Below are 16938 nucleotides of genomic sequence, written 5' to 3'. Positions count from 1 at the left end.
ACAAAAAAAGCCATATTTTGAGAACCTCCAGCTAGAAGGAATAGCCATTTGGTCATTTAAGCACTGAAATAATCTTTCCCTTAGAGTGAAGCAGAATAAAACCACAGTGAACAGAGATAAATTAATTTCTAAACATTTTAAAAAAGGCAGAAGCCATCAAAGGTTCATCACCCCTGCTCCATCACTACCCTGCATTTCGGTTTCCCACTAGACTTAACAGTAACGCTGTTGCCCTACATCATGCATTGGTGGGGCCAGCAGTGTAAGCACAAAATTCCTGCAGATAAAAATGCTTTGTGTACTAAGTGTTTAGTCAAATGCATCTGTTTTCTACTCGGTATTTAACTTAATTGCATAAAAACAGTCACAGTAATGAAATAGGTGGCACTTCCTTTAACAGCTTGCTTCTTAATGACATCAAAGCCTAATGCCACTGAAATCCATACCCCACCGCCAGCTAATGAAGGTCTTAACATGAAAGCCTATGCAAAGAGCAAACCCAAGCTGCTGACAGGAACAGGAATGGTGCAAATATGCTGGGATCTGAGATCACTAGCACATACCCACAGCACAGCAGGCAGTAATGATTATTAATTATTTAAGAAAAGAACATAAGAGCTCCAGCACAAGCTGAAAAAGATATGCAGAAGCATTGCTCTGGGATCCTCCAGTTGGATTACTGTTAATTAGCACAGTACATGAGTCTGAGGGAAAGATCTAAAAGCATCTTATGCTAGTAGGAGCGTATAATTAAGCCATCATTTGCATCTTTGCAACAGTATGAGTTTTCTTACTGATAACATCAGGGGCAAAGCACCATTTTATGACTAAGTATTGTCTCACTCTCCTGTTCTAATTTAGCTGGCTGACTGTACAACAGTGTAATGCAAGCCTACACAGCATCAATTTCACATCCTGCATTTATTTAGAAAGGGGTTCAGCAGAGATACTATAAGGCTTCCTCTACCCTTGGAGAGCTTTATTTTCTTAAATCACGGAGTCTAAATCAACTTCTGCCCTGCCTTAGTTTGTTACCATCAAGCTTACTGAGATATTTAGCTGTCCAGCAAGGTGACATCTTACCATTGCAGCTGTCACTTGGGTCATCATAAGACACGATGGATGCTCAAGAGGCCTCTTAGCTCCCAGCTCTGCATCAGGTTCAGTAGAATATCATTCATGTCTCATGGGAACGCACAGACCTTCACAAAGTAAAGAGCAGATAAAAGCGCACTGCTCGGCCAAACCTATCACCTTATCAATCATCACCCTACTTGCCCGAACCACAAAGCGGGAATAATACAGCTTATCATCAGCAGGGGAACGTTAGGAAGTTAATTATCTAAAGGTTAAGTCTTTCTAATATTTTTACAAGTATTGTATAAAGATTGGATGTTTTATAAAAATATAACAGATTAGATGGATTTTTCCAATCTCTGCAGTTTAATAAGGCTGCTGTTTGTTCTAGGAAGCAAAAACTTCATTAAACCCTTTCCTCTGAATCCCTGCTTGAATTAGAAAAATTCTCTCAACTCACTCTGTCCTTCTCTGATCTCCAATTCTTAATCAGCTCTGAAATTCATTTAGGATTCCCCCCAGCACAGCTGCTTCCACCCGCCAAGTCCCTCTGTACTTGTTGGCATCTCCCTCTCATTAAGGGCTTCCAGCAGCACATGCACACACAAACCCCGGGTTAATTATCCACACACAACAATGACAACTACTCTGTTTCTCTCAAAGATGCGTATGGCACCCAACGAGAGGATTGTTTGTAGTTTGGAACCTTCTTTTCTTTCGGTAATCTTTTCTATTTCAGACTTGGTCTGACAACTCCAATCCATCAAAATCGTGCTCTGATGCAGAAACAGCGCAGTGCCTCCTGAAAATTACCCGCAGTTCAACCAATCAGCTCTTTGCATACTTGGGACACTGTAATAAATGATCTAAGGTCACAACCTGGTTGAAATTCCCATGACTCGTTGTGAGCACAATTTGCATGAACTAGAAAGAGTGTACTAAAAAAATGAAAGAAGTGGTTCAGCTGCCTTAGTTACAATATTTAATATTGCCACAGACTGTGCAGTGAGGAGGCATGCAAAGATTTTAGAGGGATGGACAAAAAAAGCCCGTTAGTGTAAAAAAAGGCTATGAATATTTTCTTTGCGTTAATCCAGACTTAATTTGTACGGTGAAAAACCTTCTTAGCTGCATATTTTATTCAAATCCAGAGGTGTTCCCAGATTAAATTTGGTATCTACAAGGTTGCAAAGCACACTCTTTTAAGACATTACAGAACTTAATTTCAATCTTCACCTTACAAGAACACTGACTTGGACAATCAAAAGAAAAGCTTTTTACCCAGGCATTACCACTCCTGTCCATGGGATGTGCAGGTGGCTCTGCCTGATGGTTTTCAGTACATCTGCAGTTATTAGCAGCTCATTCCTGGAGGCATGTTGAAAACATGAGCCTAAACATTAGCAAGCAGCAAACTACATATTATGATAGCAAGATAAAAAGACATGTCCATGATTAGAACTTGTTTTAGAAAGAAATCTGCTATTAAACATATCATTACCACATTAGTGTGTTAAATTACAGTAGATATTTCAGTGCATGATACAGCAATGCTTTACATACAATTATATCCACTAACCTTATGCCTCTATTTACTCTTTTAAGACTTTATTTTAGGAGAACACTTATTCTGAAATATTGTTATTTATCCTGTCAGCACCAGATACCTTAGGCCACCTTTTCAGATGCTCTGAATCAACAGCTCCCGTTGGTGGGAAGCGTGGATGTGTAAGAGTTACGGGAGAGAAATCTTCAGCAACATACACTCCAGTAATTCTCCCCCTCACAGGCATAAAACCCTATTAAGGTAAAGTTATAAAACTCCTACAACCTCATCACAAGGCAAAGTGTCCCATTTTCCACGACTCCTCAAGAACAACTCCAATGTGAGCACTCGTATCCCGCTTCTGTGGGTGGCTAAGCAGGTAGAATTGAAATAAGAGTTTACGTTCCTAGTAGAAAAGACTTCCCAGAACTCAGTGAGGGTGATTGAAAAATGAGGGAAGTGGAGAACCTAAAGGATGCCTGCAGGCTGACTTTTATTACTCTACAATGTAAAAATTGTATTTGTCCTTATACAGGAAGGGAATGGCCACACTGGAAACAAAACCAAACAGTTCTATCTTCATTTGCCTATTCATTGTGCCACTGATGATACAGTTTTAAATGCCTGGTCAGTAGGGTATCATTAATACAGAATTCTCTATCAACATGAATTTGATTTTAACAGACAAGATACTATAATGAACTAAGGGATCTCTTAGGAAATCTTGTATTTTTCCTTTAAGACAAAGATAACTTGCTACTTTTCCATTCAAGATCAAAGAAGGGCAATAATACAAGGAGACAGAGACAGAAGAGCAGCAGAGCATTTGAAGCTTCAATATTCTCTGTAACACTTTCTTTTACATCAGTGCAATCACTAGATTCACCCTATAGAGACAAAAGATTAAAAAAGAGAGGTTATATATATGGCCAAAAAGAACTCTGGGCAACTTTGCTGATGTGTTTAAAGCTACTGCACTTCACAATTTGTATTTCAGAAGTAAAATGATAAACAAAAAACAAAGCACTTTTAATCTTCAAAGCATTGTATGATCAATAACAACTTCATAGCGCTCGATATTCAAGTATCATAATCTGTATTTTACTCCGGGAGAGAAAGACGTGTAGAGAATAAGTGATCTGCACAGGTCTAATGCTGAATCGGGATGGAACTCAAACATCACAGCTTGTACGTTAAACAACAAACCCATGCTTTCATTTGGGACTTGTTCTTTTGTTACCAGTTTTTATTTCATCAAATGATTACCATAATAAATAGGTTACGGACTTTTTTTACCAGCCTCTGCGGAAACATTTGAGATATGAGTAGAGGTACATCCCAGGATTATTCGGCAAAGTATTTAGCGCGACACACCAAATTAACTTACTATGCCTCTGAAATGAATCTAAGCATTTCAAGGGGGTTGCTTCGGTAACTATTTGCTAGAGTCAACATACCAATAGCTTCATATTGGCAGCAGTTTCCGTGTTAAACTACACATTGGGCAGGACACATCCAGCCCCCGGTTACAGCGACGCTTCCCAACCCTTCACGGCTTTAGAGAAGGGAGGGCTGGCCTGGCACGCTGGATCTTGCAATAATACCGGTCACGGATCTCAGTCTCACCTTTGTCCATCTAAATCACGAGAGACCTTTTCAAGAGCAGAAGGAGCACAATGTACAAAGATAATTCAGTCAAGGATGAATTTAATCGCAATTTTTCAACTGCCTGCAGTACAGAAAGTTGGAAAAAAAAATCCTGAAATATTTGCAAGTCAATAAAAAAAGTTTCTCCTGGAAACGTATACCTCTCTAAAACTACAAGGAGAAAGATTTCCATGTTATTGTACTATAAACTTAGTGTGATCTGCAGGAGTGCTGAGAGATTTAATTTACATAGTAATGCTACCAGCAGAGTGGGGGCTGTGGGGGGGAAGAGTTACCGAGCACCAGTAATGAGCAGAAAGGAAAAGGCGGCAGCTACAGTCCCCATGGTCTGTTTTGTTTTCAATAATTGTAGACTGTCTAATAATGCCTTTTAATAAGCTGCTCTCAGCTATAAAGCTGCAATTAGCCTTTGTCAGAGAACATAATACTGACCCAGACAGGAAAATGGTTCTGATAGAATGGACAAAAGACCCCATCTAAATGAAAGCTACTTAAAAAAAAAAAAAAGAGGAGAAAAAAGTTCCATGTGTGAAAGACACAAATTCTGCTGTCTATACAGTGCATCCTTTCATTAACCTAAAATACGAGATTTCAAAAGAATATCTGCTAAAGCAAAACATATTTTCTGGCTTATTCTACTCCAGTCCTAGTTTACAGCTAGACAAACTCTCTTATTTACAGGGTATTTATGCCCCATAAGTGCAATCGAAATTATGACAACTGATCATGTTAAATTTCTATATATAGTCTATGCTACCCAAAGCGATGACTGTGAGACACTGAGATTTACCACTTAGGAAAACCAGAATTTATGGAGTTTAAGCAGCAGAACGGTAGCATTCTCCTCTTGATCCATTTCTTACAGGAAGGGAACTGCAGTATCGGTGACCCGCAGGTCGCACTTTCTCCGAGGGGTGCCAGATAATAATAGCACGTCAACACACTCACAGCCAAACGCTTTTTGCCAGTGAGATTTCATAACGCTTCCTCCACTTGTGCAGCTCTCCAAAGAAAGGAAGCGCTAACTCCCTGTTAAAACAGAGTCCAAAGGGCCCCAAACTGCCTAATGTTTGAACTCTTTTTGCACCAAGGGAAATTCCTTTTTCTTCTTTTACACCCAGAAGCCATAAGCTGAACAGATACGTCCACCTGCAGCTACACTGTGTTAAAGAACGTAGGATTTACTGCTTCTAGTTTCAGACACAGCAACACTGATAAGGAAACGTCAAGCTTTTCTCCTCCTATTCAGAGGAAAGACACACAATTGTTAAACAGCCAAGATGACAACAGAAAGGTTTTTGCCTTCTACCCATATCCTTTCCCCTAGCTAGTGGTAAAATAAGAAGGGGAACAGGTATAAAATTCAATTAAGAAATGTCTTTTTGTTGGTTGCCAGTATCATTAGATCAGCGCCCGAATACAAACCAAGGGCAGAGCAGACCTGAAATGCACATCTCTCAAACTAAAAAAGTTCCCAGTGAAATATGGGCTTCCAATCAGCTCAAAGTGCTAAGAAGTACTGAATTAAAGTGTGAAGCGGCCAGTACCTTAAGAACAAGATCCCTAATATTGCTTTTACAAAAACATTTATCAGAAAGTTAAACACACATCTCGATTCCCAAGTAGTTTCTCTACAATCAGTGCTAAAAATTCAACAAGATGAGATTTAAAATCCTGCTAAACCCCGAGATTATTCAGGATTCCAACCTCTCTATGGAGGCACAGTCACTCCCCCCCACCGCCAGCACCACCATCTAATAAATAGACTGTCCAACACTTGCACTGATCACGTAATGAGTTTCCCCCCTTTCTAAACTTGTTTCTACTTGCAAGCTACTTCATGCTGTCCCAGAAATACCGGGAAATAACAGTAGCATGTGGTTAGACATCCAGAGCTCAAGAAGGGGGTCACCGAAAAGGCCATTTCCTAGCAATTCCCTGTCATTTCAATACATGAGGTTAAACGACTCCAGAATCCTCCCCACAGGGCTTCCATTGTTCGGCAGTGGGGGCCAGGACACAATGACGCTCGTTCATGTGCCCAGTGAACAAGCAGCTACGGGCCAACTGTCAGCATACACTCTTGTTTTGGTTCTTCTGCAAACAGTTTGCAGAAAGATGGCATTTCAAATGAACGAAGTTGATTTTTCAAAGCTTCAGTGCGTTCCTAGTACAAACTACTCAGCAGGGAGTCCAAACAAAAATTAAGACAACTTGAGAGCAAAGTGAAGAATCACCCCAAAAAACGCACTCGCTCGTTAAGACTGCTCCTGAAAAAGAGCTGCTTGCTACAACCACATGCAAAAAGATCACAGTTTAATAGTTAGAGAAAGACAGATTCAAAAAAGTTCAAAACAGCTGATCCGTTCCAAGAAGAGTCACGCCATGCTTTGCTTTTAGGGTACCACTTAGTGTTCAGCCTCAGAGCTTAAGTTAATAAGGGGTACAGACACCGAGGTTCCAAAGTGCACTTAAGGCTGTTTACTTTGTATCTTCTGATTAAGCACCCAAGAAGTTTAGGGTTTGTGGGTTTTTCTTCTGGTTTTGTTTTGCTTTTCTTTGTTTCAAAGTGTTAAAAATGGAAAAAAAACAATGCAATGTGGCAGAAGTCCAATGCTGCTGATAACCGGAGAGACACAAGCCTCACGCACCTCTTCATTGTTTTGCCTTCTCTACTTCAGAACTTGCGAGAGCAAAGACTTTGTCTCCTGATCCTGAGAGAGGAAAAAAACATTTTCAGTTAAGTATTATCAGAAATTGTGAATTTTCTTACATACAGTATAAATCAAGCAAAACATTTGAGATCTAAAGAAATCAAGCCTACATTTTGAAAACTAGAACATTTCAGCTAATTGGGGGACGGGGAGGGGAAGACACCACAGTGGCTTGCCAGGCCTGAAACCAGCTCTCCCAGTATCTCTGCTTGAGATGGGCTGTTTGAACCTTCAGCATCATGGGCAACGCTCGGCATTTTATGGACATTTGGCACCAGATTTTCCTCAGGGATAGTGTATCAGAGTTTCATTGTTAATAAAATAGAAAAATGTACAGAAAAATTTAATGGTGTGAATCTTCTGTTTGTATTTTCTCTTTCACAGGGGAATCACAAGGACTTCTATTAATCACTGTTCAATGAGGCAAAGATATTGGAAGTCATGAGAATGAAAACTTACCAAGGTCAGTGGAGACTCTCTCAAATTGGCTCAGGGCTGTGCCAGCATTTGCTGACAAGAACGTCTCATCATCTGGAGTGAGCTAAATCAGAAAAGAGGTAATGTCAAAGTGTGCTGAAGTGGCTTGGCTGAACTCGTGCCAGGAGGATTAGGTATCTTCATGCATTCAGTTCACAATCTGAACCAGCTTTTTAACCTATTTCCAAAACATTTCTCTGACAGTCAAGGGAAAAAAATACTCTGAAGGAAAGCATTTGCTAGTGTCATCTGCCTGGAACGCAGCTCCATAAGTACTGCACTTGATCTTTTCCCTTACATTCCCTCACTTCCTAAGAAAGTTTAAGTACGGAGATTGACAGCCACCCATATTCTACATATACTGCCAAAAGAAATAACAATTTCTCTTCCCCCCTCTAGTGGTAAAAACCAGGGACTGTTCTGCCACCGATACACTCATTAGGGAAACAGCCAGTTTATCACTCATCTCCCCCCCAGTTTATTTATCTCATACCAAGAGGCAGGTATTATCACCAACACAAAAGTAAAACTCAAAGTCTGCAGTAGTTCCTGCCAGCTGGACAGGTGGTAGTTAGCCAGTAAAAGGCTTGTTCTGTAGCTTTTATATTAATAAATATCACATGATACATTCACATGACCCACCAAAGCATTTTAAACTAGAAACAGCCTTAAATAAATGCACAATACTATTTGACATCTGAGTGCTTCACAAAGCTCAGCTTTAAAACAGAAGGACATTTATGTACTACAAAACCAAGCTGCACCGACACCTCACCTTCTCACCAAGCTTTCTGAGGGCAGTCAGGATTTCCAGTTTCTGCTGTGTGTACACGTCCCGTCCCAACTTCCCAACCATTAAGTCTCGGTCCATCTGCATGCGGGGGGAAATAAATCAGTATATAAGCTTCTCGTTAGTTTCACTCAACACGACAGCATGAGCAATGCAACAGCCTAAAAATATCATCAGTAAGCATGGTACCCACAGAAGTAAGGGACAGAGCTACCCAAAATTTAAGAGATGGCCATGAAGTTTTTCTGACCATTCTGCAAATATTCCTTGCGTCTAACCTTGACATTGTTGATTTCTCCAGACCTGGATCACCTTTTAATCAAAGACTGTTATTTATTCAAAGTTACAGATCCACATACCACTGAAACATGGAGGAATGACATTTCATTTCACTTTATCTGTATCTCATGTTCAGCCTAGATCTCCAAAACATCGAGTGCACTCTCCTGCCCCTCGATACAATTACAGATTCATACTATCTGGATTTTCTATTTGCAGTTATACTCAGTTCACAGCAAGATGGAGGATAATTCAAGAAATACATGTTGTTGTCCCCATTACCTCAACGGACATTGAAAACTGATCAAATTCTGAAAGAGACGTTTTCTCTGTCTCCTTATGATGCTGCCACCAAGGTTTCTAACACACTTGGTGCTCTCCTTACAGTCATGACATATTTAAATCAGTCTAGCTTCAATAACCAGTTTTTACGGTAAAAGAGAAACCTTCACCTCTGCCAACCTCGTCCTCAATTGCCTCGGTTGTTTCTTTGCAAACATCCTAATTACTTCTGGAGTTTTAAACGCCTGGCTGATGGCTGCTTGTATTGCCTACAAGGAAAAGAGCAAGAATGACCAGAACTAATAACATCACAAGCTACAGCTGCATTACAAGATTAATGAAGGCTGGAAAGCATCATTAGTACCCTCTGCATCATTTGATAAAGAGAGCTTTTCTTTTTGTGCATAACCACGGGAGGAAGATGAAAAAAAAAATGACCTTTATGCAGAGCTTGAAAAATCCACTGATTAGTGCAAGTACACTGAGAACGGAGCTGTGAAATTGTTCATTGCAATTCAGGTCTTAATTTCTAATCACTTCCAACATCATCCTCATATTAGCACATCACAAGTGGACGTGCTATGCTATCTTTAGCTTTTAACACCCACACTGATGATTACAGCTCTTCTGAGGGTAAGCAGAATGTAAATGATGAAGTAAATCTCCTACTGTTATTCAAATCCTCTATGAAGCATCAAAACTATTATCATTAGATCTCCCCACAGTTACACTTGGACAAAATGTAATTTCTCTGGAAACAAAATCCTAAAACATACAGCTCAGAAGGAACAAATAAAGCTCTCAATATTTGAAAAGAGAGAAAATAGATCAAAAGTTTGGAAGTCAGCATAAAATGAAGAGACCTGGCCAATTTTTATATGTACACATATATTAAATATTCAAAACATTAGATACATAGATCCAGCTTTCATATGTGCCTGTCTGAAAATTATAAGGAACCACTTGTATGTATTTTCTATTTCACTGACCACAATGTGAACCATTTTTAGTAACACATCACACTTACCAGCTGCATCCCGCTCAGCTCGTCAACCAAAGTCATATCTCCAGACATAATCTTCTTCAGCGAGTCATTGATCTCGCTGAGTTGTTCTAGAGTTTCTTTTTTGGTCTCTTCATACTCATCTGCATCCAGCTCCTCTCTAAAGAGGATCCAACAAGACACATTAATTCATAGGGCTAAACCTGAGATGCAACGTGGAAAAAAGGACATCAGGGACCATCATGAAGCATGTTCCTCAGATCCCAACAAAAACACTCGCATCGCTTCTGATTATTCTGCTCTAGTGTTCTTAGCTGTTATTTCACTAATGCCTGTATTGTTTTCTTGGTCGCGCACCACCTCCCCGCAGCCGTGCACTCGTGTTCTGTGTGTGAAGACACTTGTATCAAAGAGGCCCTGACAACCCACAAGACTTTTGAAAGGTCCCATTTTCTTCTGCCAACCACTTAAGACAAATATTACCACCTAAGAGGAAAGCATCTATTTTTATTACCTGCATTCCTCCAGATCTTGAAGCTGCTGCATTAATCTATCCAACTGCTCTTCCAAGTTTTGTTTCAGTTTACTCGTCTCTGTTGTTCCTCTTGAAGCCATTTTCTGTTTTCAGATGAAAATTTTCAGTTGTTACATGACACTCCTAAGAGAAAGAACGTTTTATTGTTGTGTGTCAACAACTTAAAACTTCTTTTTAAATGCTCCAAATATCAAGAAAATTATGCAACATTTTGATGATAAAACGTCTAATCAAACACTTGGAAGTCCCTGCTGTGGAGATACAGAAATATTAGCCTGGGTGTTCAGGATCGTTCTCTTTGCCGCACAAGGCAGTTCACCACCATAGTAACTCAAACAGCTACAGCACATAAAACCAAGCAAGTCTGAAACCAAGCAGCAATTACTGGAATACCGAAGTCCCGCTATATGAAACAACAAATTCTACTCTTCAGCTACACCTTGGGAAACTATTTAAGAGACAACAACCCGGACACCGTTGCCTGAACCACCCAAACACCTTGGGTAGAATCACTAGCTATAGAAAACCAGAGCACTACAGAGGAAACTTGGGGTATCAAACAGCAGCAGACACGCACCGGTGCAACAGCCGTTGACCAGCAAGTTCCAGCGCTAAGGCAAGGGGCTCCAGCAGCGGGCAGACAGGGAATGGAGAGGTGCGAAAGAGGAGAACGAGCAGGAGCTCTGCGGGGAGAAGGGAGAAGGAATTCAGGCACATCCGAGTCCTGCCCGTCCCGGAGGACAGGCTGCACCCGGAAGCGGGTCCGCCCGGGTCCCCTCCTGCAGGCCACGACCGCCCTCCGCCCAGCTTGGCCCCCACCGCCGCCCGGGCCTCCCGCTCCCGCCTCACCTGGGACAGGCCGCAGCGGGCGGCGCGGGAACCGGGGGCAACGCGGGAACCGGGGGCAACGCGGGAACCGGGGGCAACGCGGGAACCTCCCCCCGGGACTCCGCCCACCACCGCCGCTTCCGGCGCGCTCCGGCCAATGAGCGCGCGGCGCAGGCGCCCCGCCCAGTGCGGCCCGTGCGCGCGGAGCTGGCGGTGCGGCCCGGCCGGTAAGCGCGGGCCGGGCGGGCGGCGGGTGGACCGGGGCCCGGGCAGGGCTGGGCCCGCCCCGCCGGGGGCGCCGCGGAGGCGGGGGAGTCGCTGGGCTGGGGGCCGGTCTGCGCAGCGGCCGGTGGGGGCCGTGCCCGTGTGCAGGCCGCTCGTTGGGGAGGAGGTTGCTGAACCGGAGTGAAAACCGGAGCGGAAACCGGAGCGCTCAGCGGGGGAAGAGCTGCCAGCGACCGCCTGCACGCCGTCAACTTAATAATTAATTATGTTTCTATTCTATGGATGCATAAACGCGTTTAATAAATATTTACTTCGGAAATACAAGATTGACCTAAGCGTAGTGACAATCACCAGCTTATCCACAGAAACAAACAAGATGGTTTTCAGAACCATCCCAAAAGCCACCGTAGGCATATTTTGATGGTTTTTAGTACAAATACGTGTCCAATCCAGCTAAGCACTAGCAGCACTGTGAGTAGTACACACTAAATACTGGTAAGATTATGTACAAGCATGATGAGATTATCTATAAGCACGTGTGTAATGGACAACATCACGGTACCTCATTTTTCCTTTGGAAGGAGAAGGGAAAATGATCCGGGATGTTCTACAACAAGTGAAGGCCATTTCACATTGTTTGCCCTTAAGGCTCCGTAGAGAGGTTTTACTAATACTTCATTTAGTATTTGGTGTAAGATAGCATGAATGATTTTAAGACCGTTCTCAGTTCTGTGAAACTAAACACTTGCACACAGATCTTCATCTGTACAGCAGGAGCTGGGCTGCTTGTTTGGACCCCGTGGTCAAACTGCAATAATTAGAGCTGTGTCAAGCAGTGCCAAATTGTACATAATTCATCAAAGCACTTATGTTTTTATACTATAAGAACAGGCACAGTTCCATACATAGCTCAGGCAGTGGCTGGGCTTTCATCATCACTGGAACCTTGTTGTCTTTTTATTTCCTTAGATGTGCAAATCGCATAGCCTTCCCCAAAAAGTTAGTTTTAATCTCTTAAAAATTGGATCATGAACAATCACAGGCCAAATGTTGGCGGAAGGAAAATAGTGTTCAATTTGATCCTGAAATCTCCTGCTTATTGGCAGCACAAATAAATAACTATTTTTTAATCTCGTCTCCGTGCAGTGGCTGGTGACAAGCACTGAGGTTCTCACCGAGCTCCGCAGCTGTGAGAAATGGCCTCCGAAGACCCTGAGAAGAAGACTGAAGTGGTGCTGCTGGCCTGCGGCTCCTTCAACCCCATCACCAACATGCACCTGAGGCTGTTTGAGCTGGCAAGAGACTACTTCCATGAAACAGGTAGGGTGGTCATTTAGAGCATTCTGAACAGCTCCGATAAGCAGACGCTTCAATGTTAAGGTGAATATTTTGTATAAATGAATGTCTGTCTGACAGTGAGAGATATTTTTGGAAATACTAATTAGATATTGAAGCTACTATGTGTGCATGTATCATGCAAAATCACGTTGGCCAAATGCATGCAAGAGCAGTCTTACATGTGTTGCTTACTACTGATTTTGATGAGCTAAAGCATGAGTTTTATAGTTTTTCTTTATAGAAATATATCTTTGTAATATCTCGTACTAAATCTTTAATTGCGCTGCCTTGCACAATGGCAGAAGCGTACTGTGCTTTTCCACCGGGCTGGCGATCAGAGCCAGCATCGGTGTTCTTAGCGATCGCAGTGAATGACGGTTATGTACTAGTTTAAATACAATACAGTGGAAGTAACATCTGCTCAACCACTTTTCATGTTCTTGTGTGATGTGTTTTTTCCACAGGAAAATACAAAGTAATCAAAGGAATAATTTCACCAGTAGGTGATGCGTATAAGAAGAAAGGTCTGATCAGCGCACATCACCGAGTAACTATGGCAAAACTAGCTACAAAAAACTCAGATTGGGTGGAAGTTGATGATTGGGAAAGCAGCCAGAGTGAGTGGTTGGAAACACTAAAAGTTTTAAGGTATTCTTCAGCCAAACCCTAAAAACTCTCCAGAACCTATAGAAGGATAAGAATAGTTAGATATAGATATAGATAGATAGTTAGAATAATAGCAGGCTGACCCCGTATCATATGAATAGACTTGGTGAATTCAGAAGTGCTATTTATATGAGCATTGTAAATCAAAGATTGCAGCAGTAGTCCTAAAACTACAAAGAATGAGCCTGTGAACAATTTTCAAGTTTGATGTTTTTCAGTGATGGCTACTTCACTGAGGTTCTTTTTAAAATTATTTCTTATTAAAAAAAGAAACAAACCAACCTTGTAGTTGTTGCTTTGAAATCTTTGCACTTTGACCGATGTTATGACGCAGCTCTCAGAGGTCCCTGTTCCAGCAGATGAGTTCTTGGATGGATTGTCCGTGAAAATACTGCAGGAGGAAGCAGAGAGAGATTATTTAGTACACCATACTCTTCTCTATATTGTCCTACATCTTTAAAATACATCTGTTTTGCAGGTACCATCATCAAAAGCTTTTATCTCCTGATCCCACCAATAGTACGCAGAATGCTCTACCTTTAACAAAGCCAGGACGGAAGAGGAAACAGGACCCACACAAGCATGACCCGGTCAAAAAGAAAAATCAGAGTCCAGATATAAAAAGTTAAGTCTGTTTGCAAATTAAGTGCTTAACAATACTTGCTGTTTCAAGGGAATTGCACTGTTGCTAGTTCTTTGTTCTGATTTCACTGCATAAGTTTATTCTCGGTAGGCTTCATAACAACCAAAGATACAGAGAGGTAGCCTAGAAATTAAATGTCCTCATGAAGTTAGCTAAAAATCTGGTGGCCTAAACCAAGCCCTGTTTCTCATTTGTTTTTAAGGTCCCCCGCAGGTTAAACTGCTTTGTGGAAGCGACATGCTGGAATCTTTTAGGATCCCCAATCTGTGGAAGTTGGAGGACATCACTGAAATTGTGGAAAATCATGGCCTTGTTTGCATCAGTAGGGCTGGAAACAACGTCCAGAAATTCATCTATGAATCCGATCTTTTGTGGAGACATAAGAATAACATTCACCTTGTGGAAGAATGGATCACAAATGACATTTCTTCCACCAAGATTAGGAGAGCACTGCGGAGGGGCCAGAGCATTCGTTACTTAGTGCCTGATGTAGTTCAAGCGTACATAGAAAAAAATGATCTGTATAGTCCCGAGAGTGAAGACAGGAACGCTGGGGTTGTCTTGGCTCCCTTACAGAAATATGCAAGCGATTCCAAGAACTAACAGGCACTCTACAACTAATTTACTTTCTGCTGTGAAAAAAGTTACGGTTCGGTACATGAAAATGTGAATTCTGGGAATTTCTTTTTTAATTTTAAGTAAATAGTGGGGTAATTCTGTGGTTTTTAGTACATATGTGGTTGCCGTTGAGGTTTGGTGCGCTCAGTAATTGGACCTACGCAATCTTTTTTAAATCCACTTTTTTCACATTTAAACACTTTGTCACAGTGTAGTGAACTAAGTATAAAAATTCACACTTGCATATAAAAAGTACAAAAAAGCAAATGAAAATGTTCTGATTAGTTTTCACTCAGACTGCGATTTATAAAATACTAACACAAATATTTTTAATAACGTACAGTGTCTTAACAGACAAAGCCATTTAATTTCAAAAGGTACCACTTTCTGGTAGTAAATCTGTATAAGTAATTTTTAAAAAACTGTCAACATGTGGTGCACCTCAAATAAATTATTTATCTCTATTCTGGAAGGGAAAAATTTCCTCTTGGCTGATGTGGTGCTGGATATACCATGTTTGAGTTTCCTGCCTTTCAAATACGCCACCTGTTTGTCTGCCGGCCTGCATTTTGCTCCCAGAAATGCCTTGTGCTTTACTTTGCCGTTCATGTTTCCAGAGCTGTACATTAAGCTCAGCACTGTTTCCCATGGAAGGACAAACCTACTTCAGAAACTGCTTTATGGACATTGATTTAATGGATATAAGTTGGTAATAGTGTCATTGCACTGACTGTTATTTCAAGTAATAAATGAGCTTTTACTTTGGAGCCAAATGTATATAGCCAGAATTGTTTTCTGTAACTGGAGCTGAGATGAAATGGTAGAATATTAAGACTGTACAAAAGTGAGATGTTTTTATGTGCTAGAAATCTGGTTTTGAATCCATATATTGTTTGTGTTATGTGAATATAAACTAGAGAGGCACTGCGAATATCATGGTGATAGAATTCTACCTCCCTTTATGTGCTGTGATCCCATTTTTGTTTGGATTATGTGCCTTATTAAAAATGTCGACGTTTCCAAGACGCTACCTGGGTCAACAGCTTTTTCATACCATCTCCACAAGGTGACTCTATTCACATTTTTCAGATCAACGTTATCTACTTCTGTAATGAGGCCACATCTTACTGGAATGTGTTTGTGCTCAGTGCTGCATGGCAGTTAAGATGGAAAGAGAAGAAAGTATTTCCACAAACAGAAAATTCTGAATTTGTAAGAGAGAAAGAAATAAACCATCACAGATGTGGCCAGGGCACTTGGCAGTTCTTACCAAAAGTTCCACAGGCACTTCTTTGGCTGAGCCTTGAAATAGTAACCCTAGTGCCTTTTATAAGTCTTAGTTTGAGATGAAGTACTGATTTACAGAAAGAAGCACCACATGCCAGACAATTTGCACAATCTTCATTTTCAATGGAAAGGTCATAGCCAGGCTTTTACCCAGGATTTACCCAACCACTGACTTCTCTTTACTTGGAAGAGTCAGAAGAGTTGCAACAGTGCGTTACTACCATAACCTCGTAATAACAAATTATGGGTGAAATGTTACTATTTGAGTCCAGGGGAAACATTAATTTGCATTTCCCTGTGCCATTCCTAGTTTAGTATAAGTTAGAGAACAATATCCATCTGCAAACAGGAAACAAGCTTTGACGTCCTAATTTCCTACTCGCATGATTCTGTGAGTCATGTAGGTCGAACTGTCAGCTCCAAAAACGTAGCTAAAGTTCAGGGAAACTTACTTTTCTCTGCAAAATATCCCATTTTTATTCAGAACATCTTCTAAAGGAAATTGAATCTCACTTCCAAATTCCTTACATATCCTTTCTCTTTGAAGTCAAGCAACTTATCTCTATTACCATGTCACAGGTACGGCTTTAAAATTCACTGATACAAACCATCCATAGTTTGTCAGTCCCTGGCTGTTCACACACACCATGTATTTACAGTGGGTAGATCACTTTTTCAACAAATATGTACATTTCAGATCATAAAGCCACAGATATATACACGCAGGTAATTTTAGTAACAAGATCTGTCCATTATTCCCTTAAAAGTCTACGAGACGGACACGAATGGTTTAAATCAGTTTTTTGGGTTGCATTGCAACTCTTGGGCTATTAACATTTGCTCCACACAAAGATTTCAGGAACTGTGAACTTTTCCCTCGAATGCAGCCGAAGCTGATCTGCGAACACCCTCTCACCCATTTGCTCAGCAACTGCACCCTTCCTCTGCAGCAGAAAGGCTCT

The 16938-nt window shown here is 41.2% G+C and overlaps 2 protein-coding genes across 5 annotated transcripts; one reads left to right on the top strand and one right to left on the bottom strand.

The window, feature by feature from the left end:
• Positions 1–6590: 6590 nt before the first annotated feature.
• Positions 6591–13808, bottom strand: LZIC (leucine zipper and CTNNBIP1 domain containing). 4 transcript variants are annotated; one of them, XM_082069598.1, is made up of 8 exons: positions 11308–11383; positions 11221–11271; positions 10351–10494; positions 9861–9996; positions 9004–9102; positions 8258–8353; positions 7465–7546; positions 6591–7005 (listed from the first exon to the last, which is right to left on the bottom strand). In XM_082069598.1, the coding sequence occupies exons 3-8, from the start codon at positions 10449–10451 to the stop codon at positions 6947–6949; spliced, it is 573 nt and encodes a 190-aa protein (XP_081925724.1). In that variant the 5' UTR covers positions 10452–10494; positions 11221–11271; positions 11308–11383; the 3' UTR covers positions 6591–6946. The 4 variants fall into 4 exon arrangements, with proteins under 4 accessions (XP_081925724.1, XP_081925723.1, XP_081925725.1 ...); XM_082069597.1 differs by adding an exon at positions 10949–11054 and having other exon boundaries at positions 11221–11323; XM_082069599.1 differs by lacking the exons at positions 11221–11271; positions 11308–11383 and adding an exon at positions 13711–13808.
• Positions 11370–15717, top strand: NMNAT1 (nicotinamide nucleotide adenylyltransferase 1). The gene is made up of 5 exons (XM_082069595.1): positions 11370–11426; positions 12571–12744; positions 13227–13410; positions 13907–14052; positions 14274–15717. The coding sequence occupies exons 2-5, from the start codon at positions 12621–12623 to the stop codon at positions 14672–14674; spliced, it is 855 nt and encodes a 284-aa protein (XP_081925721.1). The 5' UTR covers positions 11370–11426; positions 12571–12620; the 3' UTR covers positions 14675–15717.
• The last annotated feature ends 1221 nt before the right edge of the window (positions 15718–16938 follow it).

Source organism: Streptopelia decaocto (genome assembly GCF_964273445.1).
Source record: "Streptopelia decaocto genome assembly, chromosome: 20".
Lineage (NCBI taxonomy): Eukaryota > Metazoa > Chordata > Aves > Columbiformes > Columbidae > Streptopelia > Streptopelia decaocto.
The sequence above is the reverse complement of the archived record's forward strand: the minus strand, read 5'-3'. Positions and strand labels throughout refer to the sequence as shown.